We start from the raw sequence: 26,658 nt of genomic DNA, 5'->3' as shown, positions 1-26,658 counted from the left end.
GGGGCGGGCCGGACAATAAGTGTCCTCAGCAGGAGTCAATAAAGCTGCGCAGGTTTTGAATCGCGTCGCGTTTCCCGCCGCCGGGGTCAGGGGTCAGGGTTCGGGTCGTGGGGCGGAGTGAAAAGCAGGCGGGCGGGAGGCGCCGGCGCCAGACGCGGAGGGAAGGAGCGACGGCCAGCTGCTGAGAGGCCACGGAGCCAGCGACGACCGCACCAGTCGAGCCCACGTCGCCGCCGCCGCATCCCCATGGCGGCCACCAAGGTGGGGCCGGACACGGGCGGGGTCGGGGCGGAGGGGACCGAGGGGCCAGGGCCGCGATCGGCGGCCACGTGGGCGGTCCCGCGCCGTTGCTGCCAACCCCCGCCTGCCTGTGGCCGCGGGGCCTACGGGGCGCGGGCCTCAGGGGCGCAGCCTCAGGGCTGCGGGGTGCGCGGCCTGGAGGCCCGTAGTGCACGGGGCCTAGGGGCTTTGGGGGCCCCCGAGTGACCTTGGGGCTGCTGGAAGAATCACAGGCAGGGCGGGAGGGCTCCCTTCTCCCGCGGAGCGCGGAGCAGCCCCCCATGGCTGGCGCTGGGCTCCCAGTGTACTCTGGCGCGGCCCACTTGCGGAATTTCTTGGGATCGCGCACCCCCGTGTCCTGTGCCGCCCACGCAGCCCTTCATTCATTCTGTCCTGCGGCGATCTGCCCGAAGTAGGCCTCTGCGAGCGGAAGCTCGGCCCGGGGCGGCCGCGGCTTTGTTGGCCGTCTAAGCCTGCACGGCTGCGGAACCGCAGTGTGCTGTTGAACAAACCGGAGAAAAGGGCTTTTACTTTTTCCCCCAGCTTGTGCCTGCGTGCATCTTAGCACTTTTTGCCTTGCCAAGTCACGTGTTCCCCAAATCCCGACCCTTTGTATTTTAAATTCCTGTAAGTTGTACTTGGTACAATTTGTTATTTGTGCAACCTCTTTTTTTTCTTCCTTTCTTAAACATCATCAGGAAGGTTTTTTTTTTATTGTGAAAAGGAGTCTAGGTTTCAAATTTGAGAACCACTCGGAATAAAAAATAAAAAGTTGACATGGAGTCGATTCTGAGTCATGGCGACTTCATCTGGTTGTGTCAGTGCAAGTGTGCTTCACGAGGCTTTTAAATGCTCTGGGGAAGCAGCCTTTGCCTCCGTGCTCTTATGGGTGGGCTTGTGCTTAGGGCTCCCGTTCATACATGCTTGGGTTTATCCCAAACAAAGCATAATTAAGTAGGATTGATCAAGTTCTCAGTAATGCACTTCATTACTCTCCTTTAGAGTACTTTCCAAAAACGAAAAAGGGCTTCAAAACTGGCTTCAGAGAGCTCCTGGGCCATTTAAATTCAAGGCGGAGAGGTTGGCTCAGAAGGTTTTATGGTAACTGGTTTGGGGGATCCCAAAGGGATCCTCTTAAGGATTTTCTAAAAGAATGTAGGATGATCATGGGCATATTGGAAAGTAGTTCTAAGAAAATAAACTGTTAGTGAGGAAAAGGCAATGTATCTGCTTGTTCTTAAAGGGTAGCAAGGACTTTCCTGCAAGAGTTTCATTTGAAAACCTGACCTCACCTACCCACAGCCCTGTGCTTGCCTCTTTAGACATCCTTTTGCTTCCCAAACGCAAAGAACCTTGAAAGGGGGGCGTGATTGAGTCCCTCAAGGGTCCTCAACTGTCTGCTTTTGGAGGGGAAGCGTTTACCTTTTAGACACAAATAAGCTGACGTGGAGAACAGCTTGAGGAGCAATAGCGCTGAGTCCTTTTTGGTTTGTTTGTATTACTTGTGACTTTTGTAGCAATACTTAGTTCTTTACTCTCGTGTATTCTAACTGAGCGTGATTGTGTCTTCAGTGCCTACAACACACCACCAAGGGGGGCCAGTCCCCAGAGAAGGATGTTCTGCTTGGTAAATAGAGTGGCAGCAGAAAGAGGCACGTCCTTGGGAAAGGTAGATGGACGGTGTGGCTGCAGTAGCAGTGGACTCCAGCGCAGCAGCACTTGGGGGACGGCGCAGGTCCAGGGAGTGTTGCATTCTGTTGCACGTGGGTCGCTGGGACAGCGCGATCACCTTGGTGTGGTTTTTCACCAGTTACAGAATCGCCTCAGCAGGTGGTAGACCGGCCTCTTGGCATTTTTGACTAGCGCAGCTCTTGGTTGCTTTAGCTGCACTGGTGTGACTAAACGTCCGGCTGCTTTGGTGGTGCGTTCCTATTTCCACACACGCATGCACGAGATCTTTTCTTCTTTTGAGATTGGTCACCTTCACTTTCCAAGGCAAGGTAAAATTGCTGGCAATTGTGAATTCCGTTTGAGTAACGCCTCGTTTTGCTTTGCTTTGTTTTTACCTTTTAGAGGAAAGAGACCAGCATTCATGGCACATTCTGGGTTCTGTTTTTTCTCATAAACAAGAGTGAATATGTCCAACCGGAGCGAAGCCCAGGGGTTACTTTGCTCTCCTAAGAGTGACGTGCTCCTCAAGGTCCTCCATGGTTCTGACCTAGTCTGCATTGTGCAGATAGGAAACAGGTTCAGCGACTTGAGTGGGTTGCGCCCTGGCCATTCAGTTCATGGGAGGCTGAGTCTCAGGCACCCCCGTCTGTTGGCCTGCCTTGGGTACCCAAAAAAGGGACTGCAATCCAGCACACCCCTCTTGGCAAGGGGGCTTCAAGACAACTTGGAATTGTATTTCCCACCACCCTTTTGAAGGGCCGGCCGTCCCGTGGGGTGACTCTGGAGCTCAGCTTTTAGTGCACACGTCTGGGTGTCAACAGCTCAGGGTTGGCAGGGTGAGGCCCACACTCAGTCTGGAGCCGGGGGTCCGTGGGGGCACCTTGTTCTCTCTGCAGGATTTGCACGAGGATCGGGACACCACCGAAAATATAGATGAGTCTAACCACGACCCCCAGTTCGAGCCAATTGTTTCCCTACCCGAACAAGAAATTAAGACGCTGGAGGAAGATGAAGAAGAGCTTTTTAAAATGTGAGTCAGCGCCCAAGACCCTTCTAGTGGAACCTGAGGTGTTTGAAAGCACGCCAGAGTGCAGGGATGAGGCACAGAGCAACAGATGAAGCCTTCCGCTCCCTCTAAAGGCGGACAGTCTCAGAAACCCTAGGGAGCGCTTCTCCATCCTGCAGGCTCGCTGTGAGTCACCGTTGACTCTGGTGGCAGGTTTGAGGTGTTTGAGTAGAGGGTCTGGGATTTTACCAGGGGTCCCAGATAGAAATTCACCATTGCCATTACCAAGCCTGCCTGCATTTGAGCCATGTTTACCGGGACCTGGGCTCCCAGCTCCCTTCCTGGACTGAGCAGGGCATCTTTTTGGACCCTTTGGGCAGCTTGACTCAGAGGAAGTGTTCCCGCCTGCTGTCAGACCAGGGCTGAGGGTGGAGCAAAGGGATGGGTGGGTAGCCATCCTGGTGGCTTTCCCAGAAGCCTACAGCAGGTGTGGTTTTAAAGAAAGGCCAGTGAGCCTGACCTCGTGTTGTGATGTCTACAGTAGCCCACCCAACAAAGTCTCAGCACCGCCACTTGGGCCAATTGTGACTGACGCATGTTCCAGAATCACCAGAGCTCACGGGCAGGGAGGCAAGGGAAGAAGGGGGTGTGTGGGTTTTTCCTTTCCACCTTAGTGGAGCCTCCGAGCCCCCAAATCCTTCCCAAGATGCAGTCACATCCCTATCCCTATCAAGCACCCCTGATTGCTTTGGAGTGCAGGGGGGGAAGCAGAGACCAGTCACTACCCCAGGACCCCGCCTATTCAAGGGTGGGAGCTGGGAGAACCCACCTCCAGACTGCGGAAGGAGAGCACTCATGCTCCTTGGGTCTCCCTCGGGGAACGGTGTATGTCCTGAAGACTGGCTTGCTGGAGCGCTATCTTGCCAGAAATGAGGCTACAGCTCTTGCCTTGTGGGGGGTGGATGGTGTGCCTTCTGCGGGAAGTGGAGACCAACCTGCACGTTGGTCCTCACTCAGGTACAGCCCCAGGGGCTGCCTTGTCTTGTTCAGGAACTTCGTGAGGACACCAAAACCCAAACCTGTTGCTGTCCAATGGGTCCCCACTCAGCAGCCCTATTCCTGGAGCTGGCGGTCTCACCTTTTTCCAGAGCAGCTAGTTGGCTTGAACCACAAGCCTTGTGGTTAGCAGCCCAGTGCTTAACCCACTGCACTTCATACTCTTGGTAGAGTTGATGTTATGCACGCACTCTGTCCAAAACCCCCCTGGAAGGAACAGTAGGGTGGGGGTGGGGTGGAGTTATTGGGAGTAACCCTGAGATGAAGGCTCCTGGCAGGATCTCTAGGGGACCAGGGTGTATATTGTTAAGAAGGCTGCTTGGCAGTGGACGGACAGGTGGTGGTATGCCTGGGCAGGAAATTGGGGTACCGGGCCAGAGTGAGGGTGGTGGGTGCCCTAGCAGAGGCCTGTGTATGGTATCCAGAAAGAGGCACCCTCTTCTGGTCTGGCCTGGTCTAGCTCACTGGCCCGCCTGTGCTGCTCGTGACCACTGGGGAGTGTTGCCGCTGTGATTGTTTCTTTGAAACTCTTAGCAAATGGAAGGTTGATACAAAGTGATAAGGGTTTGGAAACACTGCTAAAGCTAACTTCTGCTGCCCGGTGGGGGTTGAAAAGGGAGGTTTGTGACAACGTGAAGTGAGTCTTATGCTGTGTGCTCTGTTTCTCACTCAGGCGAGCAAAGCTGTACCGTTTCGCCTCGGAGAACGACCTCCCAGAGTGGAAGGAGCGGGGAACGGGCGACGTGAAGCTCCTGAAGCACAAGGAGAAGGGGAGCATCCGCTTGCTCATGCGCAGGGACAAGACCCTGAAGATATGTGCCAACCACTACAGTAGGTGCCAGCGCTGCTGGGCTGAGGGGGCGCCCCGCAGGGGGTCTGTGTGTTGAGTGCCCTGGCCCAGGTGTCCAATGTGAGGCTGACCTTGGAGACCTAGCTGGTGGTGGAGACCTCTGCCTTGGCATTGCAGACTGTGAATCTCAGAAGTGACTGGCGACTTCAGGGCTCTTTCCTTGGTTTCATGCAGTCAGCACCTGCTTTTACTGGACATATTTATGCGCAGGAGGTCCTGGTGGGCAGTTTCCCCAAAGCCTGGGCCAGAGGCAGGTAGTTTTTTGGGTGAGAGTCACAGTTGTCCCTTGGGCACATAAGGCCGGGCAGGATGGGGTGTGTTCAGAGGAAGGGAAGTGGGAGCTGGGGCGCGGGCACCAGTGTGGGCAGAGAGACCTAATGGCTGCCAGCCCCAGGTGCCGCTCCAGGGATGGTGTCCTGTGCAGAGATCTGGGGTGGGTGTGGCCAGGGCTCAGCATTCTGAGACCCAGGCCTCTCGTGAGGGGTCTCTGGTCCACTGTAGTCTCTGGAGAGTGGCGGGCTGGGAGCGTCTGAAGGCTTCTGGCTCTCCTTCCTCCTGAGTTCACCTCCCATGGCCACACTTCCACCCCAGGCTACTGTGGGGCAGCCAGTCAGATGAGGGCCTGCCGTGCCCAGTGGAGGGAACACCTCGGGCGGTCTCCACAGGACTCACGGTTCTTGCCTCTCTCCTCGCCCAGTCACACCGCTGATGGAGCTGAAGCCGAATGCAGGCAGTGACCGAGCCTGGGTCTGGAACACCCATGCCGACTTTGCCGATGAGTGCCCCAAGCCAGAGCTGCTCGCCATCCGGTTTCTCAATGCTGAAAGTACGCTTGGTGGCTGGTGGAAGGTGGGGAGGGGCTTGCTGGGGAGCCAGAAAGTTCGTGGAACAGTGGAATTAGTTGCTGGAGTTTCCCCCACCAACTTTTAAAACCTTGGAAATGTGGTTGTTTCGCGGAAAGTGGGGTTCAGAATTAGCAGGAAGTGACATGGCATGAGAGCAGGTCTAAGTCATGGAGTGTCCTCTAAGCACCAGAGACATTTTGACAATCTTGCCAGGACAAGGAAACTAGGCACATTAGCCTCCTAGTTAACCTAACATTTCTTCAGTTCTAGAACTGGAGCCCAGCCTGCGGGACGGACCCCACCCCCTGCCCATGACCATGGCCATGGCCAGCTGCACGTCTTGTGCATACTCATCTGATGTTCAGGGCTTGGGCCGAGCTCTCCCCAATTAGGGGTCTTTTCAGAGTTCCTATCCTGGTTTCTTAAATGCTGTGCCCAGTGGCTCTGGAGGGACCAGGTGGGATAGGCGTGTGGCCTGGTGCAGCAACCCAGAAGAGGGCCCTCCTATGGAAAGATGCCCACCTGGTGGCCCAAGATAGCCCGTTTTTATCTGCTGTCCAGAGTTGTCCCGGAATCTCATGAAGGGAGAGAGTTGCCCAGTCTTGGGTGAGTCGGGAGGCAGGAGGCAGACAGTCCCTGGGCGGTCAAGGTGGGGAAGCCCAAGTCACAATCAGGTAGTCCAGCTTGTCCTTAAGGCCCTGAGTGTGAGCCGCACTTCGCCGGGTCAGAATGCACCACCTTCGCCGGGACTGAAGCCCGATGTCTCTCTTCTCTCGTCAGATGCACAGAAATTCAAAACAAAGTTTGAAGAGTGCAGGAAAGAGATTGAAGAGAGAGAAAAGAAAGGTGACTCGCTGCTGGGGGTGGCGGGGGCTCCCTGCAGACACACTCTGCACCCGGCTGCCAACCTCAGCCAGGTGCTTTTTCTGTCTGCCAGAGAAACCTCCCGGCTGGCTGTGAGTGTCTTGGCCTATCTGAGGCGCTACAGCTCCCCGGGGACATGTGTGCGTCCAGCGGGCACCTGCTGGGTCTGGGGCGGGGAGTTGGTGTGGGGAGTTGAGGCTGGAATCCCAGCCTGCGTGCAGTGTTTGCTTGGGCCAGGTAGTGGCCGCAAAAAGCGAAAGACTCCTGGCCCTGGGGTGGGGCTGGGGTTTCAGCCAGTTGTGGCGGACGAAGACAGGCTTGTCCTAGAGATAACCTGTCACAATCATGGTAGACAAAAGACTTACGGGGCGTTTGTCCCTAGCTGTTTCTGACACCCTCAGCCTGTGCCACCTATGGCCGGCAGCTCACCAGATGAGGAAGGCACCGTAGTGACCACATCCTTTCTGTGGCTGGAACCGGTGCGGGGAGCCAGACGGGATGGTGACACTGGCACCTCGTAGCAGTGCCATGCGTCCAGCCTGTTGCTCACAGTGTCTTTCAGCAGGGGCCGCGAAGACGGACACAGAGAAGGTGGCTGAGAAGCTCGAAGCTCTCTCCGTGCAGGTGGACAGTGAAGAGGCTTCTGGGACCAAGGCGCCTGAAGGCGAGCCGGCCAAGGAGAAGGTGGAAGAGAAGCAATAAATGGGCTTATATTATCCCTTCTCCCTTTCTTTTCCTTATTTTTTTATCCCACCTCCTTTTGAATCTATTTTTTATTCTGTTTTGTTTACAAGGAACTTTATATGAAGCAGTTTGAACTCCCAACATCCAGACTTTTTTTGTTTTGTTTTTCTTCGTCCTCTCGAAGACGATTTCAGAAAATCCATTCCCCAGTCATGAAAATGTACTGTGCTCACTTTTTTTTTCCATAGTGGAAACACTTATTTATAGTCATCAACAATAGAGAATAAAAATGGCATTTGATAACTGCACCGGAGGGGTGGCCTGTGTATGCATGCTGCCTGGCTCAGGTGCCCAAGTGTTGCCTGGCGGGGCTATAGGCCTGAGTCGTGTTTTCCTGGCAGCAAAGGTGGCGGCTTGCAGCTGGTTCCACTGCCCTCATCAGCTGAGGGGCTGGCTTGGGGTGGGGAAGCTAGGGCACTCCTGGTTATTGGGGCTGGGGTGTGTCAAAAGTCCCACGCCAGTGGGGCGCCTGGAGTCCAGTGGCTGCAAGGGACCCTTGGGGAACCCAGGTGAACAAGGCAGAACCCGTCTGTGCTCTGGAGCCAGGGCCAACTGGGACTTCAGGCTGCTAAGGAATGGGAAGTTTTCCTGCAGGCGAGACCACCATCCAGTTGATTCCAACTCCTCGTGGTCCTGGAGAACTACTACTTAGGTCTCTGAGGCTGTCAGTCCATACAGGAGCAGACGAACTTGTCTTTCTCCAGAGGAGCAACTGATGCTGCAACCTTTGCACCACTAAACTAAAGGAAAAAAACCAAACAACTGCCCCATCAAGTCGATTTGAACTCAAGGAGTCTAGGACAGGGTTTCTGAGATGGACAGTAGAAAACCTCGTCTACTGACCTTAAGTTTAGCAGCCACATAACCCACTAACACCACCAGGGCTCCTTAACTCCAAAATCAAACTCACTGACCTTGGTGGGCATAGTGGATTGTGTGTGGGCCTGCTGCCTTGAGGTTAGGTGTCCGAAATCATCTCCCTGGGAGAAAGATGCGGTTTTTCACTTCTATAGGGAATTAGCGTCAGAAACCCACAGAGGCATTTCTCCGCTGTCCTGAATGGTGGGTTCTATAGTCTTCCTCAAAACCCATCCCACTGCTGCTGAATCTACTTTGGGTAGTGACCTTACAGATGAGAGGTGGGGCTCCCAAATTCTCAGAACGGCCAAAGGGTTCAAACTGCTGTCTTGGCAGTTAACAGCCCAACAGCCCCCCTACAACACCCAAGTAGTTTGTTATGGGGCTTGTGGAAAGGTGCCTGGGGACTTGAAACTGGTGTGTGCCAGGCCAGAGTGGAGAGGACAGAACTGACCACCATAGGTTGCAGTTTCCTGTCAGCCTCGCGAGCCTGGAGAACATCTGAGTGGTCCTTGCTCACCCCCGTGGTCGGCCCAGCCTCTACCGCAAACATTTTTTATAAGTGCTGGGCTGAGGTCTGGTTCTTTGAGGGCCTGCCTTTACAAAGCCTCAGTAAGACATGGAGGGATGCCTGGCATGCATGAGTCAGGAGTGGACACGAACTACATGGTCTGGTGGCTGAGGGGCAAATGGCCAGGGGTCCAGAAGGGCCAGAGGCCTGTGGGTCTTCAGAAGATTTGGTGGGGTTGGACAGGTGTACGAACCTGAGGTGACCTTTAGGCTGTGGAGGAGGCAGATTTTGCCCAGGTCTGGTTTAAAACCAGTGCAAAGGTCCCTCTCCTGGCAGAAGGGGCTGGCTGGAGTCCAGCAGGCCTGCTGTAGGTGTCCCCATCACCCCTGTCCGCTCGCACCCCTGTGGGTCCCCACTGCTTCAAGACTGCTAGTCCACCTTAAGCAGGGTGATGGAAGGTGGGATTTCCTGTCCTGGGAGGCGGGTGTGCCCTCTGCTGCCCTAGGAGAGTGGACCTGCACCTGCCCAGGATATGAAGGGACGAGTACTTGGGGAGGCTGGGGTTCCCAAGCACCATCAGTGTAGGCTGGATGTGGCTTCTAGCTGCTCTCGCTGGTCCATCGCAGCTGGGCCACGAATGTTCCGTGAGTGGTTAGCCCCGGGGACGTGAAGCCTTCAGGGGCCCTACAGTCAGTGTCTGCCTATGGCCGTCCTACCAGTGGACTTCAGCCCAGAGAGGCCTCCCCTGCCCAGGAAGGACCCCGGGACACTGGCCAAGCCCGGGAGCAGGGATAACTAAGAGGTGGAGGGATCCACCCTGCGCCCCATAGCGGAGGAAGCCGCTCCAGGCTTTCAGTGGGCGCTGCAGAGCCTGTGCGCGTGCGCGGGGTTGGGGGCGCGGAGGGCACAAGGCGGGGCTTCGTGGGGTGGGGCGGGGCAGGGGCGGTTGTCTTCACGCGGGTCCGCTGTCGCGCCACCTTAAGGGGCGCGCTGACATCAGCGCGGCGCCGTCGCCGCCGCCCGTGGGGTGGGATTTCCTCCGTTGCCGCCGCGGGTCCTGCGCCGCGTCCAGGCCGCCCGGCCCTGGGGAGGGATGCGGCGGCGCGGTGCCCAGGATGCCCCGAAGCCCCGGGACGCGCCTCAAACCCGCCAAGTACATCCCGGTGGCCACAGCCGCCGCGCTGCTGGTGGGCTCCAGCACCCTGTTCTTCGTGTTCACGTGAGTCCACGCCGGGCCCGGCTGGGCACATCCGGGTCGCCGGCAAGGGACAGGGATGGGGGCCACCAGGAGTCCCCGCCGTGGGCACTGAAGCTGGGCTGTGACTGCACCCCTCTTAGCGCATCAGAGGCAGCTCCCGAGGGTGCCAGGCAGGCCCTGGGTGTGGGGCACGGCCAGATGGGGCAGGGTGTACAGTGCTGCCCAGGGTGTGGCTCTCGAGCCCTCTGAACCCTGAGAGGTCTCAGAGGGACGTGGGCGCCCAAGCCACAAACCCTCCCTGCAAGGAGCCTTGGGGTCAGTGCCCAGTTCCACGTAGGTGTGGCCTGGCCCCACCGCCACGTGCCTGTCTCCAGCCGTGGCCTGGGCCCTCTGCTTTCTCTTGGCCTCACTGGAGGGCCCAGGCCAGGCCACATCCAGGGCCAGAGATTTGCACAGCCTTGCCCCTGGCCACAGGTACCCAGGGTGCAGTGCGTTAGGCAATGTGCAGCCCGAGGCAGCCTCGGAGGTGGAATGTAGCAGTCGCTGTGGACGAGAGGTGAGGCATGATCTCTGCAAAGGTGGCTGCCCTTGGGAGCCCTAAGGGCCCGTGCATTTCCCATGCAGTCACTAGCAATAGGGATTGACTCAGGGCAGTGGGTTGCGTTTGAGTTTTGGGTCCCAGGCCAGACACTGGGCCACCTTGCAGTCGGACCATGAATGGGCAACAGAGGACAGGTCACCCAGGACCCCCCTTCCACACTTGCACTACGGATGGCAGTGGACTGGCTCACAGTCTAGAGAGCTACGGGGCTGGCCAGGATCCAGCTCCATGGTTGTGGGGTTGCCCTGCCCTAGGCTCCCACACGCACGAGGAATGGGAGTGGGCTGCAGGCCTACCCTTTCACTTAGCTGAGGCCGCGCGCAGGGCATGGACCAATCACCAAGGCCACAAGAGGCTTTGGGGTATGGGGTCTCCAGGGGTGGCCCTGAGTGGGAAGTCAGCTTGGAGCAAGGCGCCCAGGGCCCTGCTCATTTTCACAAGAGCGAGTCTGAACTGGGCGTGTGTGGAGGCGGAGAGCCCCTGCCCGCCTGGGTGGGAGTCAAAAGCCTGTGAGAATGTGTTTAAAAAAGGCCTGTGTGGATGGGCTTATTTTTGGCTTGGGCAAGCAGGCATTTTCTTGTCACACAGATGCTGGGGAAGGAGACGGACAGTGGGTGGGTGGCCCTGGGGAGACTGCTCTGGGGGTTTGGAGGCAAGGAGGTTCCACATAGTTCAGGTCCTTCCCAGGAGACAGGGTAGGGGGTGTGGGAGTCCTGAAGGTGGGTCCCTTGGTGGTATTCCCCAGGGGCCTAGTTGAGGGAAAAGATGAGGCTGTCTGGTCCTGCAAATGTCCTCAGTCTCAGAAACTGAGGGGTCGCTCTAAAGTGGGTTCCTCATTGTCGCGTTGCTAACCACGAGGTCAGCGGTTCGAATCCACCTGCTACTCCTTGGGAGAAAGGTCAGGCTGCTTGCGCCCATAAAGACTGACGGCCTCCAAACCCTAGTCTGTAGTTCTAGTCTGTCTTGGAGGGTCGTTAGAAGTGGGAATCAACCCACGGAGGTGGGGTTTTGGAGTTTGAGATGGTAAGATGCTAAAGTAGGTGTTTTGTTTTGTTCTGAGACGCGTGCTGACTGCATTTCAGATGGGCATCCTGGCCTGGACCCCCCTCCTCCTGAACTCACCTTGGCCCCTCTTGGTGCTGTGCTAGGTGTAGCTCTTCCCATGATTCCAGTGTTTGAAACACAGCACGGTAGTGACAGAGGGCCTCCATGTAGCTGCCCTCCCTGAACATTAGCTGCTCCACATGGTGGCTGTGGTGGTTGCTCACGTTGGCAGGTGCCCATCCTGCCCTTGCTTTGTTCCTAGAAGCTGGAGTGTGGGTTTGAGGGCACAGTGGAGGTTTCATCTGGTACAGAGACCAGTCTTGCTCCCCACCCCTGGCCCCGCATGCGCCAGATTTGACTTTGACTCACTCATGCCTCAGGGAAGGGGCCCTACCCCAAGGAGGGAGGGTGGGGCCAGGGGTACAGCAGCTGGCTAGAAAAGCCTCAGGACCTCACATACCCCTTAGTCCAGTGCTCCCCTGAACCCAGACCCCAGCCAGGCCTGCTTCCTAGGCCGCACAGTTCTGGTCTTGGAGTTGTTCGGGATCCTAACTCACCTCTAACCCTGACCTTGCTGAGTCCCCGGAGGCAGCTTGGTTCGCAGGAGATGGGCGCTGTTTGAGGCAGCAGCCAGGCAGATTCAGCAGAGGGCTCATTTCATGGGCCAGGTCTCTATCATTCCAAGAAAGGTGTTCTCTCCTGTGTCACTCCCTGCTCCTCGGCCTGGGCTGCTCCTGTCTCCACCCCTTCAGCCCTCAGGGCTCCTACCTGCCTCGTCTTCTCTCTGTGCTGTAACAGACATAAGGTGACCCCTGGGGGCAGATTCCTCATGTCCAGGCAAGTAACAGTCCCAGATCACAAGAGACAGGGTTCATCTCTCTGAGGGTGGGACCAGTAAGGCCTGCAGAGGCTGGGCTACCAGATGACTGCCCAGAGTCTCCTCCCCACCCTCCTGCTCACCCTCATCCTGGGTGCTGAGGGGGGTTTGCATACTCCCAGGCAGGTTTTCAGAAACCTTTCTGAGGTCCTGGAGGTTTGTGTCATCCTAGACCCCAGCTGTCCTGTGCACTGTGACACACCACCAAGCCAGCCGAATGCCCTGCCCGCTCACTCACCCCACCAAGTCCTCAGCAAAATGAGGTGCAAACATCTGGGGCCAGGCTGTCTACTGGGATTGTGTGGCTGGTCCCTCCACCCCGTCCCACACTCAGGGACCCCAACAGGCTGCAGGCTGCAGCGAGCCACGTGCTGGGGAGAGGCAGGTGTTGTGGGTGGGGAAGTGGGACTTGTGTTTTGAAACCAATAAGAGCCCCCCCTGCAGGATGCATTATGCTCTGGCCCCTTCTAAGTCTCTGTCTCTCCCTTTTTCCCAGGCCCCGGAAGGGGTCTAATGGGTTGGGTTGAGCACTGATCCACTGGCCATGGGCAGCCCCCCGAAGCAAGTGTTGCTCTTGAACATAAGTGCTGATGAAAAGCTATTTCTGTGAAAATGTCTGATTTGGAAACTTTAGCTGGGATGCACAGGCCACTTCTACCTCAGTTGGAGGTATCCCCCTGGCAGGGCCAGGGTGGAGGGCCTTGACCTCGGTGGGCCACATGCCTGTGGCACGTGTCCTGGCCTGTGGCTCAGAGCCTGTGAGCTGGGACAGGTGTGAACCTGCCTATGCCCTGCAGCCTGGCTTGTTGGGAAATGGGTGGTGGAAGCCTGCCCCTGCCAGGAGGACTACAAGAAGCCCAGGGACTTGTCTCTCTGACCATGTGGCTTTGACAAACTCGAGCACAAGGGAGCTATGGGGATGGGACACTCAGAGGCCAGCCCAGGATGCGACAGCCTGCCCCAGAGCAAATGCTGATGCAGTGCCCCCTGGCTGCTGTGTGTGCAGAGGGAGCCCAGAGAGGCGGAGGGCTGGACCCAGACTGGGAGCGGCAGAGGGAGGAGGCTGACCTGCGTGTGCATGTGTGATCACATGCACAATGCCTGTGCCCTGTGCCTGCAGCAGCGTGTCCACACACATGCATGTTTTTATGTGTTCAAGTGTGCTTGACTGTAGACACACAGTACATACTGTGCCTTGTCTATGGATGTCTTAGCATATATGTCTGCATGTGCATATGTGTACACGTGTGGGTCTGTACACCTGGGTCCCTGGGTGTCTGTGTGCATGTGGCTTAGTGTACTTGCATGTTCGTGTGTGGGCCCGTGCCATCAGATGCCTGCAGGTATTTGCATATATGTGTCTGGTCCCCTTGTGTACACACATGCTTGTGTGCACATCCCTCTGTGTGTTCCCGAAAGCATGTGTGTGTGTCTATGTGTCTTTGCCCAAGCCTGTCCTGAGGTTGCTGAATCCAGGGCCCTGGTGATGCTATGACCCAGTTCCTATTATGGGGGTCCCAGGCTTGAAAGCCCTACTATGATACCCCTAGAAAAAGGAGCAGCCTCTGGAGAGGGCAGGGCCATGAGAAAGCCTGATCCTGGGCCAGGAGGAACTGGTGATGGTAGGTGACAGGGGATGGGGTCAGTGGCTCAGGTTCCAGGTGGAGAGCCTGCAGGTCCCTCCCCGAAGCTTCTCCACCCTTGCCTAGCGTGAGGCATCCAGGGTGCACAGGGGCCACCCAGTGCTCCAGAGCAGGCATTACCCGGTCACGGTCACAGTTCAGGCGTCCACGTTTTGGTATGGCTGCTGCCCCCACCCCCAGAGGCCATGTCCTCACTGGGGCCCTGCTCAAGCAGGACCCCCAAATTCAGGCTGCCTAGGCCAGTGAGGGGTCAGATCAATGTGTGTGTGTGTATAGGGGTGGTGGTGGTGCAGATTTATACTTGAGGCTCAGGCCCACCTGCCTGGTGGGCAAGTACGCCCAGAGTTCTCAGCAACCCACCTGAGGTCAGGCCCAGGAGGCAGCAGGTGCAGGTTTGAATCCCAGCCCAGGGCTTCTTGGAACCTCTGTTTCTTGATCGCAAAACCGGGCAAAGACAGCAGCAGGTGAGATGTGCTGAGCAGGCTGACGGGCAGCCTTGTTCTATGTCAGTGGCAGATGCTTTGTCCCCCAGCTGCCTGCCTGTCCGTCATCCTGTTGCCCAGGGCCTTGAATCTTTAGGGGCCACCCCCTGCTGCCACCATCTTGAAAGGCCTGACCAGCCAGTGCCTCCCAGAGGAACCCACCCAGACCACTTGTTCTGACCACCTCTCCCAGAGGGCTCACAGGCCTGCTTTGGGGGCATCAGCTCCCCCACTAAGCCAGTGGCCAGGGTCTGGCCATGCATATCCTGCTGTGGGGTTCTGACATCTTGCTGCCTGGCATAAGGCCAGGCCCCTAACTGTGCAGTGTTGGTACCCCAGGGCTCAGCCCACGGACCCCAGAGTATGGGAAGACACCTGTTGGTGAGCACTCCGGGAGGCCACGGCAGGCAACAGAGGCAGGTGCTCTGGGTGGAGGCCTGTGTCCTCGCGTGTGTGCTGACCTCCCGGGCTGGGCCCTGGAGAGAGGAAGGCTGGCTCCCGCCCCGCTGGGTGTGCTGCCGTGGGAAGCGGCTGCTTTAAATAGCCTCTTGCTTCCCACTAAAAATAGCGTGTTCTCCTGGAGCCGGGTTGCTCAGACGCAGGGCTGGCTACTGGCCCATGTAGGCATGGGTGCCTTTGTGGACGGCCTGTGCAGGGTCTGTCCCCATGGCTGCGGCTGCAGTGAGGATCCGAGCAGGGGACAGGTCCCAAGAACCTCCCCCCCCCCAGTTGCACAGAGGAGCAGACCTGTTTTGATTCACAGATAGGCCCCAGCTAGGGGCTCAGAGCCTGGGATAAGCCAGCTAGGTAGACTGGGCGACCTACTGTGCAGCCAGGCGCTCTCCCCCAGGGAACTGTGACAGAGCAGCCTAGGGGAACCCAGGCAGGCTCCCGGAAGAGGGCATGCTTTGGAGTCGGGCAGTAAGTGGATAGGAGTGGGGCCATTGCTTCTGAAAGTCAGGATGCTGCCTGGAACATGAAGGTAACACACCCTGTCGGGGAGACTGGGGTGGTGCCCCCATTCACTTACCAAAGGAGAGGGTGGCAGGGCTCTCGGGGCCCTGCAGGCCCCAGGACCTCCCTGGTGAGGGGCCCTCGCTGAACTGAGGGCAGGTCAGCTTGCCCGAGGGGTCACTGACCTAGCCCAGTCGGACCATAGCTCTTGGGGTGGGGGGGCAGGAGGGGCCCTTCCTGGGGTCCATCCCGGGGCCTCCACCTCCAGTGATGGGGGAGGGCGTGGGCTATGAGGCCCATCCTGGATGAGGTGACATGCAGACCAAGTAGCCTTTCTCTAACTGCCACCTCGTAGAGTAACTGTCAGGGTCAGCTAGACCACGGGGGCCTCTGGACAGCCACGTGGAGCTGATGATGGCCTGGCAGGCCCAGCTGGAGGTCATGCGGTCACCCCAAACCCTTCCCAGCCACATACACAAGCACAGCGTCTTCTGCCACCCTCAGCCAGGCTCTCTGTCCACTGCAGGTGCCCGTGGCTGACACGCGCCGTGTCCCCGGCGGTCCCTGTCTACAATGGCGTCATCTTCCTCTTCGTCCTGGCCAACTTCAGCATGGCCACCTTCATGGACCCCGGCGTCTTCCCCCGAGGTAGGGCTCGGCTCGAGGAGAGACCCTGGGGGGAGGGAAGCCCCCCTCCCCAGGAAATGACCTGCTACCCTCTCTGCCCCCCCCACCAAGCGGACGAGGACGAGGACAAGGAAGATGACTTCCGGGCCCCGCTCTACAAGAACGTGGATGTGCGGGGCATCCAGGTCCGCATGAAATGGTGCGCCACTTGCCACTTCTACCGCCCGCCCCGCTGCTCCCACTGCAGCGTCTGCGACAACTGCGTTGAGGTGACCGTCTGCCTAGCTGCCCCCGGGCCCACGTCTCCCACCTGCTGTCCGTGCCACCGCCACACCCCGCCATCCCCCCTCCGTTCCCCGCCCCTCTGACACACTGCTCCCGGCCAGGACTTCGACCACCACTGCCCTTGGGTCAACAACTGCATCGGACGCCGCAACTACCGCTACTTCTTCCTGTTCCTGCTCTCGCTCAGCGTGCACATGGTGGGCGTGGTGGCCTTCGGCCTGGTCTACGTGCTGAACCACGCCGAGGGGCTGGGGGCCGCCCACACCACCATCACGTATCCTCTGCTCCAGTGGGCTCGGAGGGGCTGGATCATCTGTCCCCGGGGGCCCGAGGTGGGCGGGCTGGCAGGGGCCTGGGTTGGTCTGTAGGCAGCGGCACTGCCCCAACCTCAAGGGGACCTGCCACACCCTCCCAAAGCGGCTGGCCTTAACAGGCCAGAATGGCGGTCATGTGCGTGGCGGGCCTCTTCTTCATCCCGGTCATCGGTCTCACCGGCTTCCACGTGGTGCTGGTCACTCGGGGGCGCACCACCAACGAGCAGGTGTAGTCCCCAGGCGAGGCTGGGATGGGATGGGTGGGGAGAGGCCCCAGGGACTGCCCGCCTTGTACAGCTGCGATGGGGGTGTCTTTTGCCCTGGGGACCCTCGAGTGCAAGCCTGGCCAGTGCCTGGTGCCACACTGTCTCTGGATGCTGTGGCCACAGCCATTTCAGTCTGCAGATGCTGCAGCTAGCTGGGGTACCCTTGCCTAACCCTACCCACCCGCCCACCCCCTGCCTTCTCCTCTTCGCCCTGACCTTGGCCTTGGGTAGCCAGGTCAGCTGAGGCGACCCTGTGTCTGCAGGTGACGGGGAAATTCCGAGGGGGTGTGAACCCCTTCACCCGTGGCTGTTTCGGGAATGTGGAGCATGTGCTATGCAGCCCTCTGGCGCCCCGGTGAGACCCCCGGCGAGCAGGGTGGCTGCGGGTGGCCGGGCTGGCCCCGTCCTTCATCCCTCCGGTGTGTGCACAGGCTACTGAGCCCTGGCCTGGCTCTTGCAGCTACGTGGTGGAGCCGCCCCGAGCACCACTCTCTGTGATCCTGAAGCCGCCCTTCCTGAAGCCAGAGCTACTGGAGCGAGGCACCACACTCAAGGTCAAGCTGAGTGACAACGGGCTAAAGGCCAGCCTGGGCCGCAGCAAGGTGGGGGCCTGGGCAACAGCTAACCTGAAGACTGGCTCTGGAGCCCACCCAGAGGCACCCCAGAGGCAAATGGGCCTGACCCCTGCTCCCCCAAGGTCACAGCCTGCAACCCCAGAGAGGCACTTTTACTCTGTACACAAGGGAGGCCATGAACCTGAATTGGTCTGATGGCAGCAAACACTGGGAGGCAGGGTGAGGGTGGGGGACTGGGTGGATTCTGGGAAGGAGACCCTAGTTAAACCGTACTCTGCATTCACACCATGCTCATCTCTGCCCCTCCCCTAGTCCAAGGGCAACCTGGACCAACTGGATGAGAAGCCAATGGGCCTGGGGCCGCCACTGCCCCCAAAGGTGGAGGCAGCTTCCTTCAGCAGCGATCTGCAGACCACCCGCCGGGGCAGTGCTGGTAACGTGGGGCGGCCCGATGGGCATGGTGTGTGTGTGTGTGTGTGTGTGTGTGACCAGTACAGCTCCAGTCTGACCACTGCCCATCTGCGCAGAGAGCACCTTGTCTGCACAGGGAGCCAGCCCCCCGACACCTGCTATGTACAAGTTCCGACCTGCCTTCTCCACGGCTCCTACGGCGCCTTTTTGTGGCCAGGGCGAGCAGGTGAGGAGGTGCCTTCCCTTATAGGGAGCATGCTTTGGGGCACCAGCTGGGCTGGGCGCAGTGGGGAGTGCAACCCTGGTGCTCCTGGACCCCTCCCCCATCAGGGAGCATGCCTTGGGCACCTGCTGGTCCCTGCCCAGGGCGAGCAGGCTAGAGCTGGCCTGGCCCTCCAAGAACACTGACTACTGGCCCGTAGGCTACCACCCACTTGCCCCGGAGCTGAACCAGATGCCAGGAATTCCATGCTCAACCACTCTGTAAGGCCCACGGGAGACTCCAAAAGAATTTGGAGTTTGTTTGGGAAAGAGCATCTCTTTATCCTGAGCCCTGCACCCCGCGGGTGTGATACAGTGATCAGCCCCTGGGGACCCTGAGGAACCCCCAGCTCTGCATGCCCCCTCCTTTCAGGGCTACTGGCCAGCCCTACTCCTGGGAATCACTTTCCTGTCACCTCCTTTCTAGGGTTTTTCCTGGAGCCTATGGAGGATGGCCAAGTGCGCTGAGGCCATGCTGGTCCGCTCCCCACCATGCCCCTCCTGTCTTCACTCACCCCCAGCCACAGAAAGTCAAGGGTCTAGGACTCTCATCAGCACCAGAATAGAACTGGGGAACCAGGGTGTCCTGGTCCTGTTAGCCCCGCCCCCACGCCCCACACTCTGGCCTGAGGGATGGCTACAGGCCTGGGCCTCAGTCTTTGCAGGGCTTCTGGCCAGCAGATGTCAGGTGTGGTAAGGGTGAGCCTGGCTCCTCAAAGCCCATCCTGAGCGCATGACCAGGGTGCCACTCGGTGCCTCCACAGCCGTGACAGCCTGTCTTGTGCCCTCTGCCATCTCCTAGCTGCCTTGGGCCCAGAGAGGCAGCCCTGGACAGTTTAGAGTGTTTCTGGAGGAGGAGGAGCCAAGTGGGGTCTTGCCACCACAGTTGATGTGGCCAGGGCCACAGCCACCACATGGTCAAAGGGAATGGGGCTTCCCTGTTGTCCACGGCTCAAGCAGTGGCAGGTGGGCAGTGGGTAGATGTGTGTCCCCTTCTCCCTTGCAGGTCCCAGGGCCGGACTCCTTGACACTGGGGGATGACAGCATCCACAGCGTGGACTTTGCGTCTGAGCCGAGCCTGGACCTCCCCGACTACACACCTGGTGGGCTGCATGTTGCCTACCCGCCGTCCCCGCCGCTCAGTGCAGCCAGTGCCTTCCAGGGCGCCTTGCGCACTCTGAGCCTCAAGGCCGTGGGACGGCGGGGTGGGGACCACGTGGCCCTGCAGCCCCTGCGCTCTGAGGGTGGGCCCCCCACCCCCCACCGTGGCCTCTTTGCCCCCCACGCGCTGCCCAGTCGCAATGGCAGCCTGTCCTATGACAGCCTGCTCAACCCCGGCTCGCCCGGAGGCCAACCGTGCCCAGCCCATCCCTCTGCCAGTGTGACTAGCTACCGGTCACCCTACCTGTACCCAGGGGCTGCTGGTGAGCCACCTCGACCCCCAGCCCGCAGCTTCAGCCCCGTGCTGGGCCCAAGGCCCCGGGAACCTTCACCCGTCCGCTACGACAACCTCTCCAGGGCCATCATGGCCTCCATCCAGGAGCGCAAGGACAGGGAGGAGCGAGAGAGGCTACTGCGCTCCCAGGCCGACTCACTCTTTGGGGACTCAGGCGTCTATGAGGCACCCAGCGCCTACAGCCTGCAGCAGGCCAGTGCACTGGCTGAGGGTTCCCGGGGTGCCCCGAGGCACTACAGCTCCAGGGATGACCTGGTGTCGGGGCCTGGCTTCGGGGGAGCACGCAACCCCGCTCTGCAGACCTCAATGTCCTCGCTGTCCAGCACAATGAGCCGGGCGCCCCGGACCTCGTCGTCGTCCTTGCAGGCAGAGCTGGCCAATAGCCACGTCCCAGGGCCCCGGCCGGGCAGCGGTCCCCACAGGTCACCCGCACGCCACGGACCGCCGTCCCCACCCAGTACCCCACGCTCACCCTCCTACATGGGCCCCAAAGCTGTTTCTTTCATCCACACGGATCTGCCGGAGACGCCAGCCTCGCTGGCCATGCAGAGGTGGGTATGTGGGGGGGCCTGCTATGGTTCTGGGCACAGGGGTGGGGCTGGGCCCCTGTGGCTCTCTGACTCAGCCCTTGGGGGTGGACTGAGGAGGCCCACTGCTGCCTCTGGGAATGGTATGGGGGCAAGGGCAGCCCGCGTTATGCTCAGGAGGCAGCCCTGCTTCGGGAGCTGGCCTGTGGAGGTGGGACTGTGGGCCAGCCCCTCTGGACAACCGCCGCTCCTCCCCCCCTCCCCCCATGTAGCATGTCCCCACACACATCTAGCAGCCAAGTGGGAGACTGGACTGTTGCTGGAGCCTGCAGGCCCCGCTCACAGATGAGGAAACTGAGGCAGGGAGAGGCCTCCCCCTGAGGGGATGCCGGCTTGTCCACCTGCAGTGTCAGGACTGCCTGGTGGTTCCCCCAGCTCGCTGGCCTGGTGTCCTGAAGGCAGGCAGAGGAAGACTGGCTAGGCAGCCGCAGGGTTCTCGGGGGGTGGGGGGGGTGTTCCTGGGGTTGGAGATAGTTGGGCAGCACTGAACAGGCTGGAGGACACACTCCCTACTTCCCAAGCGGGGTCCCAGTGACCATTCTGCTTCTGTCAGGTCTGGTCTCTGTAGACTCTGGCCTGACCACACTCCCAGGACTGCAGCCCAGGGCAGGGAATGGCCAGGGCACGAGCCTGTGGTTCACATCTGCATCCGTTTGGCGTCCTGTGACCTCCTGTCCACCTGTCCCTGCTGTGTCCTCACTGTATGCTCGTGTATGTATGCTTGTTTTGATGCAGGGACCACCCTCAGCTGAAGACCCCCCCAAGTAAGCTTAACGGGCAGTCCCCAGGCCTGGCTCGCCTGGGGCCTACTGCTGGCTCTCCAGGGCCCTCCACCAGCCCTGCCCGACACACGCTCGTTAAGAAGGTGTCTGGCGTAGGGGGGACCACGTATGAGATCTCCGTGTGAGGACTGCCTGCCACCAGCCCGCGGGGCCCCACCCTCAACTTCTCTGCCCTCTCCTGGTGTGGACACGTCAAGGAGGCTCCCCACCCCCACCCTGCCCACCCTGCCTGTCTGTCTGTCTAACTGCTCATCAGGGAAGGCCAGACAGGCTCGGCTGGCCCTGGGGCTGCCACCTGGTCCGTCCGCAGGCCCTTCCCTGGGCCTGTAGCCCCTCCATTCTCCAGGCTCAGCTCTGATGCTGTCAGGTGTCCCCCGAGACCATCACCAGGCCACTTCCCAAGAGTCTCTCAGTCCGGCCCACTCCCCTCACAAATGGCTCAGAGAGGGACGGCGGAGAGCTGGGGCTACACCACCACCCCGTGGCCCCCACATGCCTGGGCTGCCCCAACATGTTGCCTTTTTTGGAACCGGCCAGAGATGTGGAGCCTGGCCGGCTGTTGCCCTGCAGGCAGCCCAGCCCCAGTCCTCAGCCAGCCGGCATGGCACTGGGTTCTGTGGGTGGGCAGACGGACAGACAGAGAGACAGCCAGCTTTGGCGGGGGTCCCCGCTCTGTGTGTCCCTGTGTCTGTGTTGAGCTGCTGCGCTGCCCCCACCTGCTGCTGGGAAACGCATCCGTTTAAGCCTTAACCTCTCCCTGTGTGCTTGTGGGAGGTGGTGGGGGTAGGGGGGGGCAGGTGGGCAAAGGCTCAGGGGGCTGACATAGTCCCCAGGCCCCCAAGACCAGGAATCCCACCCTACCCCTCCTGCCCTCCCTGCCAAACTGGACAATTCCCACCCCACGGCATGCCAAGTCCCTGGGCCCTGGCCCCCTCAGAGCCGTGGGCACCCGCTGTGGGAAGCACGTGGGGGTGCAGAACTGAGCGCTTCTTGGGCGCCAGGGCCCTAGAGTAAGCACACGACAGCGTCTGCTTGCCTTGTGTTTGTTTTATGTTTTTATATCTACATCTATACATCTATAATTTTATTAAAAAAAAGAAAAAGAGTCCTCTGGATGTTTTCGTCGGGCAAGGCCAGGTTGTGGCGCGACTCAGGGTCCCTAGTATGGAGGAACCCCCAAGAGGGGGCCAGCATGAGGGGCTTTCACCCCATCGCCCAGTTTGGTGTCATGCTTGATGTCTCAGGATGTTTGGAGAAGGGCTGGGTTGCGGCTTCTCTGAGGAGAGTGCTGTAGGCTGGGGGTGGGGTGGGAGCAGCTACCAGTTGGCTCAGGGCCCTGTGGAGGACCCTCCACACCCTGCAGCCACTCTATGCTGGGGATGGTTCCTAAGCTGCCCTTCTGCCTGGTAATCTTCATGGGGAGGGTATGGGGCAGCAGGAAGTCACTATTTCTGTGCTGGGGGGGGCGTGGTTTGCACCCAATACTCCTCAGGTCCTGCTGGCATGTGGGGGGAAGGTTGGGAAAGATTTTCCTGGGGTCTTTGGCACCCTTGGCTCCACACTGACCTTCATCTTTCTACTTCTCTCTCATGGGACTTCATGGCCCACAGGGGGAGGATCGGCGCCTGCAGCCGTGGATGGGGGTGGCGAGGCCAGCCCAGGGGGCCCCCTGGCTTGCACCTGTGCCACCTGGGCCACCACGAGGACCGAGCCCCACTCCGGGCCCCCTGGAGCTCAGCTGCTGCGGGGGCACCCCTCCCACGCGGGGCCTCCTGCCTCCTCCACTCTGCCGCCTCCAGCCTGTTCCCCAGCCTCTCATGGCCCGAGCGGGACGCCAAGTAGGCAGCCCTGGGACCAGGGGCAACTCCAGCCGGCACCCAGGATGCCATGCTGCACAGACCTTAGGGCAGGGCTGGGTGTGGCCTGGGGGCTCCCTTCTCCCACCAGCTGCACCATAACCCACTTCCAGCCCAGCAGGGCCCATGACCTCAGGAAGTTCCTGCCTGCTGCCAGGGCCCAACACCCCATGTGCCCCCCTCTCCCCATCCCCGGCAACAGCCTGACTCAGCAGGCCATGCCAGAGTGTCTAGTCCACCACCCAGGTCCTCTGCCCTTCGGAGTCTGCTCCTCACCCATTCACCCCCAGCCCTCGGTGAGGTGGGCCGGGTGGGGTGGAGGGCGTCTCAGGTGTCCCTGGCCCCAGCACATGAACAGATGCCTTAACCTCCTGGAGCTACCAGCCTGGGAGAAGACTCACTCCCACACAGCTCCTCGCCTGGCCACCTGCACCCCTCGATGCCCGGCTGGCTTGTCCTCTGAACATGAGCAGTCTGAGGGGCTCTTCGGGTCCACAGCCCTGCAGGTTCCCCCCACCCCTCACCCAGGGCCAACAGGCAAGGCAGGGCCTGGGGTCAGTTTGCCTACACAGGGTCCCAGGCTGGATCTGCCAAGGGGCAATACCTGGGGGCAATAAGTTCTATTTATCCCATTTTGGGATAAAGCTATTCTATAATGTTCTAAAACATAATCATCCCCTACCCCCACTTTAACTCTCCAAATAAAAATTTTGGTGTTTACTTGCATGGCTATGGCATCACCATGGTCCCCCATCCTCGAGCCTTTGGGTAGTGCCTGGGTTAGGGGAAGGGGCAGAAGCCTGGGAGAAGCCAGTGTCAGAAGGGCAGGGAGTGGTTACCTGAGGGGTGTGAAGTCAGTGGGTCAGTGGAATGGGGTGCTGAGGCCTGCCCCTCAGGTCACGTGGCCCAAGGTGCACAGGGGTGTCATCCCCACCTGCCCTCTGGATGGGGCAGAGTGGACAGATGAGACCTGGTGAGCAGCTCCCTGCTGATGGAGCCGATGAGATGTCTTGAGTCCCCCACCCCCACATCTACGGACATGTACTCACACACACAGCCTGGGTGTCATGATTCTATGTCCGGCCCCAGGCCCAGCCCTCGGGACAGACCCAGCCTCCATCCTCCTGCAAGTCTTGCGGCGGGGATGCGCTGCTGCCCTGGACAGGGGCTGGGGAGGTAGCTGGGCAGCTCCAGTCATGCCGCCTGCCACAGGCCTCCTCCTTGCTGGGGCCGCCAGCCTCTGTCCTCTGTCCTAGAAGGGCAGGAAGTCATCCACCTCGAGGTGCAGGAAGGGGCCCAGGAGGCCCCGGAGCTTCCAGACGGCGGCTCGGCTCAGCAAGGGTGGCACCAGCCCTTCGAAGGGCACGGGGTCCACCACGTACACGTAGGCGGTGATGCAGGCCAGCAGGGCACCCAGCAGCAGTCTCAGGGCCAGCAGCCTGTGGGCAGCAGTGGTCAGGGGAGGGAGCACCCCCCCAGGTGGGTGGGGGGACAGGCTCTGCCCTCCAGGTGACCTACCAGAGCTGGCCTTTGAAGCCCTCCAAACAGCCCACCTGTGGCTTCGCCTTCTGCTGGGGAGGGGGCTGGATCAGAGACTGCCTGGGGGTGGGGGGGCGATGCTGAGAGGGACGGGGACTCTAGCGCTGGCCATAGTGGGGAGGCCTGCCTAGCTCCATCACCTGTGTAATAATATCCCACACGTGCCCTCTGCCATGAGGAAGAGCTCCCTCCACTCAGATCCAGGGACAGCCCCACAGTGCCTCGGGTGGAGGAGTGGTGGGGGGGGAAGGGGGGCGAGGGGGTAGGTGTCCAGGTTGGAAGAGGGCCGGGGGTGGGGGTAGGCTTACCGGTATACAAGTCAACTGCTCTTCCTTTTTGACCTGGGGGTGGCCCTGGGTCTGGTTCCTGTTGAGGAACTCCGCAGTCAGCGCCGCCAGCCCGCTCCCACCCCAGCCCCAGTCTGGCCCCGCCCTTGCTTGGTGGCACAGAATTGGGCCAGGCCTGGTGGGCGGTCCACCCCACCCTGACAGGCTCCTGCCAGGTCCTGGCTCGGACCGAGCCCTGCACAGTATTCACCCCAGAATCTCCAGTTGGATGTCCTCCATCTGCTCCAGTACGCCCCGGATGTCCTTCTTGAGGTTCTGGGGGGTGGAATCGGGTCCTCCACGTCCGTCAGTCCGTCCGCCCGCGGCCCGCCCCCTGCCCGCTCAGCCTCAGGCCACGCCCCTCAGGGGGACGTACCAGCAGCCCGGTGGCCTGGTTGCTCAGTGCCAGGTGCACCTCTGCCACGCCGTCCCACACCTGGTGGGGAGAGGCAGGGTCTCACTCTGGGGAGCCGGGCCCAGGGATGTCCCCAAGCCCTGCAGGGTCCAAGGGGCACCTCAGTGATGGCCATCTTCTTCCTCTCGAAGCACAGCCGGATCTGCTGCAGCTCGTGCTGGGGGCGGAGCGTGGAGAGGGCGGGGTCAGGGCGGGTGGCCTTGTTCCTTGCGGGGGACTGGGGGGAGAGTGGGGTCGTTCCCAGGGGTCCGCGTTAACCTGGGACTGCTGCATAAACGCCTTCTCTCCCTGGCAGACCTCCTGCCGCAGCACCTGTAGGGGCCCCCTGGCCGGCTCGGAGGGCTGGGGCCTGGCCAGCTCGGGAGGCTGCGGAGGAGCCCAGCGTCAGCCCCGGGAGGGGGTCGGGGAGTGGGGGCTGGCTGACCATCCCCGCCGCCGCCGGCTTACCCAGGCCAGGGCCGAGCAGTCGGAGTGCTTGTGGCACAAGGGCAGGAACTGGTACCTCGGCCCCATGAGCACCCCCAGCTGTTGTTGCAGGTCCTGGTTCTGTTTTCTCTGGGCGGTGGGGATAGACGGATGGACGGGGCAGACGGAGTCCTGTTCCCGCTGGCCCCCAAAGACTGGGGTCTGGGGCTTTGAGTAGGGCCTGGGAAGCAGCGCCTGAGACCAGCTCGGCAGCCTGGGGGGTGGGGGTGGGAGGTGGGGGGTGGGGGCGGGGGACGTGTTGTGCTCACCAAACACCGGTTCTCCTGCTCCAGCTGGACAGGGGAGAGCTCTGTAGGCATCAGCAGCGGCCTCTGGGGCTGGGGAGGCTCTGCCCTGGACGAGGCTGGGGTCCCTCCCACTGGCTGCAGGGGTGGGCAGGATCTGGCCCCTGAGCTTGGGGGTCCCTCCCCTGCCCTCCCCTTGCGTGTGGGGGCCAGCCCCAAGCCACCCCTGCTGCCACCTCTTCTTGGCTCACCCATGACTGACTGCAGCCACCTCTGTGGCTGTCTCACCTTCTGCACCAAAGGGGTGCCCCCACATGCCTTGCCCCCTACCTGGGCCCCCACCCTCAGATCTGGGACTGGGAAGGGCCTCACAGACCCCACTGGGTGCATGGAGAACAGCGGGGCCAGGCAGGGCCCCCTTACAAATCCTAGGCAGGGCTGCTCCAGGCATCGTCCGTGGCACAGTGCTGGGGTCTGGGGGCACTGGGGGTGGTGGTAGGCACAGGGGCCCAGGGTTTTCGGCCCCTCCATACCTCCCTGTGACCCCTTCTTGACCCAGGTCCAGGTTATGGACTGGGCCCAACCTGCACTCTCTTACTGAGAGCACTTGGGTGTCATAGCTCAGGTCTCTCCTGGGGTGACTGTCACAAAGGCCTGGGAGCAGCCAGAAAGGTCACAATGGGTCTGGGTCCCCCAGCACACCTCAGCCCACTGTCCCCTGGGCAGGCACTATTCCCAAGAAGTCCTCATTCGGTTAGCTCTCTC

General features: G+C 60.3%; 3 protein-coding genes and 1 non-coding gene across 6 annotated transcripts; 3 read left to right on the top strand and 1 right to left on the bottom strand.

The window, feature by feature from the left end:
* The first annotated feature begins 93 nt into the window (after positions 1 to 93).
* On the top strand, positions 94 to 7,561 carry RANBP1 (RAN binding protein 1). 2 transcript variants are annotated; one of them, XM_075534241.1, is made up of 6 exons: positions 94 to 261; positions 2,847 to 2,980; positions 4,686 to 4,843; positions 5,560 to 5,688; positions 6,488 to 6,553; positions 7,137 to 7,561. In XM_075534241.1, the coding sequence occupies exons 1-6, from the start codon at positions 247 to 249 to the stop codon at positions 7,271 to 7,273; spliced, it is 639 nt and encodes a 212-aa protein (XP_075390356.1). In that variant the 5' UTR covers positions 94 to 246; the 3' UTR covers positions 7,274 to 7,561. The 2 variants fall into 2 exon arrangements, with proteins under 2 accessions (XP_075390356.1, XP_075390355.1); XM_075534240.1 differs by having other exon boundaries at positions 7,134 to 7,561.
* Positions 6,587 to 6,713, top strand: LOC142430133 (small nucleolar RNA SNORA77). Its single transcript, XR_012780601.1, has one exon. It is a non-coding gene; the product is annotated as a small nucleolar RNA SNORA77 (small nucleolar RNA).
* Positions 7,562 to 9,663: 2,102 nt separating the features above from the next.
* ZDHHC8 (zDHHC palmitoyltransferase 8) lies at positions 9,664 to 23,615 on the top strand. Of its 2 annotated transcripts, none has more exons than XM_075533905.1 (11): positions 9,664 to 9,903; positions 16,010 to 16,131; positions 16,222 to 16,379; positions 16,497 to 16,669; positions 16,834 to 16,936; positions 17,239 to 17,330; positions 17,436 to 17,577; positions 17,863 to 17,983; positions 18,078 to 18,187; positions 19,229 to 20,229; positions 22,658 to 23,615. In XM_075533905.1, the coding sequence occupies exons 1-11, from the start codon at positions 9,800 to 9,802 to the stop codon at positions 22,887 to 22,889; spliced, it is 2,358 nt and encodes a 785-aa protein (XP_075390020.1). In that variant the 5' UTR covers positions 9,664 to 9,799; the 3' UTR covers positions 22,890 to 23,615. The 2 variants fall into 2 exon arrangements, with proteins under 2 accessions (XP_075390020.1, XP_075390021.1); XM_075533906.1 differs by lacking the exon at positions 22,658 to 23,615 and adding an exon at positions 21,001 to 22,470 and having other exon boundaries at positions 9,668 to 9,903.
* Positions 23,616 to 24,155: 540 nt separating this feature from the next.
* CCDC188 (coiled-coil domain containing 188) lies at positions 24,156 to 26,424 on the bottom strand. The gene is made up of 9 exons (XM_075533419.1): positions 26,182 to 26,424; positions 25,918 to 26,031; positions 25,631 to 25,738; positions 25,442 to 25,549; positions 25,284 to 25,340; positions 25,145 to 25,204; positions 24,980 to 25,044; positions 24,422 to 24,502; positions 24,156 to 24,342 (listed from the first exon to the last, which is right to left on the bottom strand). The coding sequence occupies exons 1-9, from the start codon at positions 26,422 to 26,424 to the stop codon at positions 24,156 to 24,158; spliced, it is 1,023 nt and encodes a 340-aa protein (XP_075389534.1).
* Between the last annotated feature and the right edge of the window lie 234 nt (positions 26,425 to 26,658).

Source organism: Tenrec ecaudatus, chromosome 16 (genome assembly GCF_050624435.1).
Source record: "Tenrec ecaudatus isolate mTenEca1 chromosome 16, mTenEca1.hap1, whole genome shotgun sequence".
NCBI lineage: Eukaryota > Metazoa > Chordata > Mammalia > Afrosoricida > Tenrecidae > Tenrec > Tenrec ecaudatus.
This window is presented reverse-complemented; position numbering and strand designations above follow the sequence as displayed.

Bases quoted from the DNA above. Each gene is read 5' to 3' on its own strand.
- RANBP1 (XM_075534240.1), top strand. The intron at 5,689-6,487 runs GTACGCTTGGTG...TTCTCTCGTCAG, and splicing joins CCGGTTTCTCAATGCTGAAA to ATGCACAGAAATTCAAAACA. The intron at 6,554-7,133 runs GTGACTCGCTGC...AGTGTCTTTCAG, and splicing joins TGAAGAGAGAGAAAAGAAAG to CAGGGGCCGCGAAGACGGAC.
- ZDHHC8 (XM_075533905.1), top strand. From the start codon at position 9,800: ATGCCCCGAAGCCCCGGGACGCGCCTCAAACCCGCCAAGTACATCCCG. The intron at 16,670-16,833 runs GTATCCTCTGCT...TTAACAGGCCAG, and splicing joins GCCGCCCACACCACCATCAC to AATGGCGGTCATGTGCGTGG. The intron at 18,188-19,228 runs GTGAGGAGGTGC...TCTCCCTTGCAG, and splicing joins TTTGTGGCCAGGGCGAGCAG to GTCCCAGGGCCGGACTCCTT.
- CCDC188 (XM_075533419.1), bottom strand. From the start codon at position 26,424: ATGGAGGGGCCGAAAACCCTGGGCCCCTGTGCCTACCACCACCCCCAG. The intron at 25,341-25,441 runs GTTAACGCGGAC...CTCCGCCCCCAG, and splicing joins CGTTTATGCAGCAGTCCCAG to CACGAGCTGCAGCAGATCCG. The intron at 25,205-25,283 runs GTGCCCCTTGGA...TCTCCCCACCAG, and splicing joins AGAAGATGGCCATCACTGAG to GTGTGGGACGGCGTGGCAGA.